This window comes from Mirounga angustirostris, unplaced genomic scaffold (assembly GCF_029215605.1).
Source record: "Mirounga angustirostris isolate CCGP_5_RB_7025 unplaced genomic scaffold, mMirAng1.0.hap1 SCAF_4, whole genome shotgun sequence".
Lineage (NCBI taxonomy): Eukaryota > Metazoa > Chordata > Mammalia > Carnivora > Phocidae > Mirounga > Mirounga angustirostris.
Genome location: NW_026991712.1, coordinates 141,041,401 through 141,047,400, shown reverse-complemented (window position 1 = coordinate 141,047,400; position 6,000 = coordinate 141,041,401). Strand labels below are relative to the sequence as shown.

The 6,000-nt window shown below is 41.1% G+C and overlaps 1 protein-coding gene across 1 annotated transcript in view; it reads left to right on the top strand.

Moving 5' to 3' along the window:
* Positions 1-4,000: 4,000 nt before the first annotated feature.
* NFIA (nuclear factor I A) overlaps positions 4,001-6,000 on the top strand; it is a 369,091-nt gene continuing 367,091 nt past the window's right edge. Inside the window, exon 1 of the mRNA XM_054512839.2 lies at positions 4,001-4,137. Coding sequence (XP_054368814.1) covers positions 4,135-4,137 — 3 coding nt within the window. The 5' untranslated portion in view covers positions 4,001-4,134. The remainder of the gene's footprint in view (positions 4,138-6,000) is intronic.

Below are 6,000 nucleotides of genomic sequence, written 5' to 3'. Positions count from 1 at the left end.
ACATGACCTCATTGCAGTCTTTGGAAAGGCCACAAGTTTAGGACAAATTTATTTTAAGCAAATGATGTGGAAGGTTGACTCAATAATTCTTCTCCATTCTATTGTGATCTTAATCATGTGTCATGCCTGTCTGCAAGGATGGTTAGGAGACATAGGCTTTAAACTGTTTATTTATGCATCCAAGAATAGAGAGAGACAGATTTGGGGGGACAATAGTCTGTCGAAATTTGCTGATTAGGGAGGCTCATCAATTCATAGATTTACATTTGCTTCTAGTATTTATCATTTATTTTGTCATGTTGGCCCTCTAAATGCCAGTGCTGATTACTTAGCCTAAAAAGTGCTTTGGATGATCTAGGATTTACCTGGTCATATCAAGAAAATGTGAAACGTATCCCTGTGGTCAACATTCAACTTAGTTCACAAATTAAAAAATACATTATTAGAAAAATACTGCAATTTTGAATCACGTTGCTAAATCTGTAAGACTCTGATGTTGTAGTCTCCATATCAATGCCCTGCAAGAGGATTAAGTTTTTATTTGGGTCAACAAAGCAGAATTCCTGGAAGAGCCTACTATTTTCAAGGCATAAAGCCAGCCTACGTGGAAACATGAGGCTCTCAATGGGGTTGGCAACCCAAAGTCACGCTATTGGATGTGCAGCTGATTTTCCGTGGCACGGTGGGGCTAACGTTCCTGGAATGCAAATTCATAGGGTGAGAAAAGTCAATATAAACACTCAATCCATGTGTGCTGTTGTTACTATTATGGGTATTATTTTAAAATTATTTAATATTGGTAGGTTTAAGGATATAGAAGTGGGGTAAGGAAACCTCCTTCACTAATAGGTCTTGTTTTATACCTTGTGGGTATTTGGACTTGGGGGAGTCTGGAAAAACTGCACCCCTAAATTGTCCCTGTTAACCAAAGTCTCTAAAAACTAATATTAATGGTGGGTCTCTCTTGCTTTCTCTCCTTTCTCCCACCCTTTGCTCTTCCCTCCCTTTTTCTCTCTCTTGCTCATTCATTCCTTCTGTGCATGGTTCAGGATTTCATCTTCTCTCACCTCTAATTGGTCTCTTTGCCTCCTTTGCTGGAATGATCTTTCTAATCTGCAAAGTTTACTTTGCATATCTTTTGGTTAAATACCTTTGATGTCTCCCCAGTCCCTCAAGTGAAAGTTTAAACAGCTCACAAGGTTCTCCACTATCTTGCCTCAGCCTGACTTTCTAATTTCATCTCTAGTTACTGTGATGCAAGCTAATACTAGCTAGAGCAACGAGCCACAGTTGAGTACAACCCCATTCTCTGGCCCAGTGCATACACTGACATCATTGTGCTTTTCTGGACAAGAATGCCCTGCCTCTCCTTTGTCCACCTGACAAATGCATACTTCTGGCCCAAAGCAATGTCATTTCCTCTTTTTTAGCCTTCTATGACTCGCCTTATATATATACTCAGGCAAAATCAGTTATTCCATCATCTGTATTTCTATTGCCCTTTATGTATATCTAAGTTGGACACAGCACTTGTCACATTATTATTTATTTTTGGGTCTTATCTCTTCCATGGGACTGAAAGCTTCTTCTTCTCTGTGTCTCCAGCTCTTAACACATTCAATGTGCCTGGAATATGGTACATATGAAACAGTAATAGTGGTATTACTATAGCTACAATATATTGAGCACAGCTCAATATATTAGATTAGGTAAATTACATATGTTATCTGAGTATCTCCCATCTTCCATACAAGAAATCTAAATCTTACAGAGGTTAAATAATTTGTCTGGAGTCACACAGGACTAACATTAATACCTATGTTGGACCCCAAAGCCTATACGCTACTGTTGTGGACTAGATGGAGATATAAAAGGTCACTTTGGAAATGGTGCTAACCCACCACATTAAACTGAGTTAATGAACTACAGACACGGACACGCAACTCGCTGTTACACCTACTAACAAGGCCTGACTTGCTTAGCATTGGAGATTATTCAGACCATGGCATCTACAAAGCAATGCAGTACAAGTTGGTACCTCTTGCGCATTTGAAAGGCTCTTAGCTCTTGACAAGACAATCCTCCACTCCCACTATAGGTTGATGTCCTATTTTACAGGTGTTATGTAACCATCTCAAGGTCACACACACGGCCTAGCACCAGCTGAACAAGACCTAGAAGTTTTTTGGGTTAAAAAAAAATTTTTTTTCTTTTTACTTAAGCCACTACATCCCATTAAGTGCATTTCTAGAGTGAAAGTAGTATGCCAAGTTGAAATAGATGCTCAGTATAGGGGGCCAGGATTAAATGCCACAGACTTTCTAGAGCAAGACAATATCTGAATCTGTAAGAGGCAGACCAGAAGAGCAAAGCTTTTCTACCACCACTGGTGGCCACAGTACCATACCTTTCAGTAATGCTGCATCAGTTAGCTTGTTGTAAAGTGCAAGCCTAAAGCCAAACAGGTGGTTCAAAACAAAATAGGAGGTTTCTCTAACCTCTAATTTAACTGTGCGAGGTCCTGTTATTAATTAATAGATACCTTCACCAAGGACAGTTAAGAAAATCAGACAACTGCCAGCTTGCTTCCTATTCCTCTTGACTTCTTATTGGATAATTTTTATCAAGTGAGCTAAGCACACATTTTCCTGTAACTCAGTTATTCAGCAAAACGTCCAAAGCTACTTAACTGACGCAAAACAAACAAACGCAATAGCCCTGGTTGTGATGCTTTCCATTTAAAGGGACACTCCCTTCCTTTGGAGTCGTCTCCCTCCCGCCCCGCTCCCCGCCCCCCCCCCCCCCCCCCCCCACTGCACCAAGGGCTAGTCTGTTTAAAACAAACACATAAAAGGTCGACATTGAAATGGGTTAATGAAATAAGATGAATCAGTTAGATGAAGGACTTAATGTTCCAATAGCTACATTAACAGCCTCCCCCCCTCCCCATTTCAAGCTTCCAAACACAGCCCTTCTCTTGGGGCGATAGGAGGTGGAGGGGGGCGTCAAACTTGTGGAATCCCGGTTTTGTAAGGATATTGACATAGTGGATGCTTGGCAATTAAGCTAGAATTTCACTGCATCTCCTCCTTTAAAGGAAAAACTTTATTCTTGAGGGAGCCCACCTAACAATTTTATGTTCAATCATCTGCGAGAGCAGAACCAGGCTTTTCCTTTCAGAATCTAGAGTAGAAGCTTTATTTCACTGCAAGTTCTCTGTGACATTTTGCACTCTCGTGATTTAATGCACCACAGAGGATCTTTAACTCTTGGTCTACACCAGTGCAAATAAAGGTTAAATCTCTCACTAACCGTCATGAACTAGCCTAATAACTCACGAGACTATGGAAAAAGAAACCGAGAAAGCAGGTGTGCAGACTTGATTAAAACGTGCAAAACCCGCACAACCGCAGGCAAATGTACTTTATCCTCACATATCCCTAGTGCCGGCTGCGAGGACCGCAAGCAGGGGAACTTCTACCGCGCCAAATACACGATCCTGCGAGCAGGGCCTAGTAACACAGGGGCTTTTCTTCCGAACGGTGTCCCGACCGGAGCTTGCGCTGAATGCCGGGGCTCCTATTGGCCACGCACCGTGGGGGAGGAGGAGACTGGCGGGGAGAGCGACGGGAGGAGGGGAGAAGGGGGCAAGGCCTTTTCCTTGCCCCCTCCCGGCCCCCTCCGCAGGCAGCCGCCGGCGCCTCGTGCGTGGTTACTATGCAAATTGCAGCGATTGCGGAAATAAACAAGGGGGTAGGGAGAGGAGAGAGGGACTGCGAATCGATTGCAACTTCTGCAAAGTCTCGTACAATCCAAAGCACACAAGGCAAAACCAGAGAGAATCTGAGAACCAGCCAGCCCGGGTTGGATTGCTATCAAAAGAGGAGAGAGAGACAGTGTGAGAGGCAGAAAGCGCGCATTGCAATTGCAAAAGCCTTCTGATTTGGAGTTAAAAAAAAAAAAAAAATCTCCAAGAAGCCTGCAATTGGCCAACAGCTTTAAAAAAAATCTCTTCCGGGTTTTCAACGGTTCCAAGTTTATTTAGATTTTTTTTAATGCCAAAAAAGGGGGACAACAAATGAAGCAATTCGTCTGAACATTTTAAAGTTTCTCACGTACTCTTTTTACATTGCAATGGTACGTGGTACATCTTAAACTTTCTATTTTGCGTTTATACGATGTGTGTTTTATAAACAACAATAATGGTAGAATGATTTTGTTTAAATGGCTAGGACTTTAAAATTTCTCTGGCTTGCATATGCATTTAAGTGATTGCTGGGTGAATGTCTATTGTGATGGTTTTGTTTTAAAGACGTAGCTTTGTGGATGGTTTTTTGTTTGTTTTTTTTGTTGTTGTTGTTGCTATGTGCATCAGAGACCGGGTTTCCTTTTTTCTTTCCCCGAGATTTGAAAAAATTGCTGAGCTTGATAGATTTTTTTCCTCCTAGCGCTTGCTCGGTTCCAGAAAGGGGGAAAAAAATCCTGTACGTGCTCTGTTCTGTAAAAAGACGTCTGGCCTCAGCAGTCAACCTAACTCGAAAAGAGATGTCTGGACCCGGAGAATAATTGACGATTCGATCCTCTAATCAATGGGACAACATGGGAGATTGACAAAAGCTTTATCCAATCATGAGGAGGCTTGGGTGTACAGTGGTTCTCAGTAGCCAGAGGGGGCGGGGCAGAAAAGATCTGAAGTTCTCTGCGGCTCTGAAGGGGATGGTGTGGTTCAAGCTGTCAAAGCTACAAGCTCTTCCGGATTTAGCAAGCACAATAGGAAAGAGTTTTTGAGTTTAAGAAAAAAAAAAAAAAAACCTGGGGAATTTTTGCATGAATTGTAATGCCTTCTTAATTGCCTTTCCAGAAAAAGTTAGAAAAATTCTTCTAGAGAAATATTAACTTTGCATTAATTATTATATTTTAAATTCAGGGAAGCTGTTAACTGTTGTGGAATGGGAGATTCAACTTTTAAAAATGCATGGCTTAAAAACTTGCCTGAACTACAGGACGGTATTGAGCTTTGGGAAGTAACATACTGAATACGCAGCATTGCAGAACTTCCCTGGTTGTCTTAGAAGCTTTGACTTTTCAAGTACTTTGAAGGAATAGGCATGCCTCTCTTCTTGAACTCTAAACAACAGTTTTAAGGGAGAGAGAATGTTTCACAGGTGGACTGACAGCTATTTTATACATTTGAAAGGAAGAGGGGGAGAGAGTGTTTTGTCCCCACTTTTCTTGAATTCTGCTCTTAAATATATGATCAGTAGCAAATAGGATATTAAGACTGGCCAAGTTCACATTTGTTCTTGTTACCACAACAACCCCTGTAGAGGGTGTGTGTGGAAGATTGCTGACTTGCTAACTCTTAGTTGGAGTCTGGCCTCTTGGACAAGTCTTTGATACCAGTCCAGTGGAAACCAACTGCAGTAGCTTGTCTTGGAGACAGTAACTGGCAGCCTCTGACTAAAGCATATCCATCTCTTCCTTCCCTCTGAGCACTGTAGACACCTAATTCTGTTGGGAAGTGAATGGAATATAGTATGGGCTCTTTCCCATCTTTGGATTAAATTCCCATCGAGCTATTTCCCAGGGCTTTAGGCCTTTTAATCAAATCTGGTTTGGAAATTTGACATTAAAATCCACTTGGATGCTCAGTTCAGTGACATTATTCAATTTAGTATTATATGCATCTAAGAAAAATCTGCACAAAAGTGACCAGTAGGTCAAAAAACTAGAGAAAAAGATTGGAAAATGCTAGTGATAAAGTTAGGCTTGGTAAGAACTACAGAGTTAATGGCATTGTCACTTACGAACCCCAGTTTTATCTTCACTGCTTTGGGCATTAAAATCTAAATCATATTAATAAGATCTTCCTATCAAGTAACCTCCAAAATGAGAGGTATTTGAGCTGTACATATAAGTGAAACCTTATTGACGTAATTTATATATCTAAGAGGATTTCACTAAAGCTGGCAAGGTAACATTTCTGCAAATAAAACACAG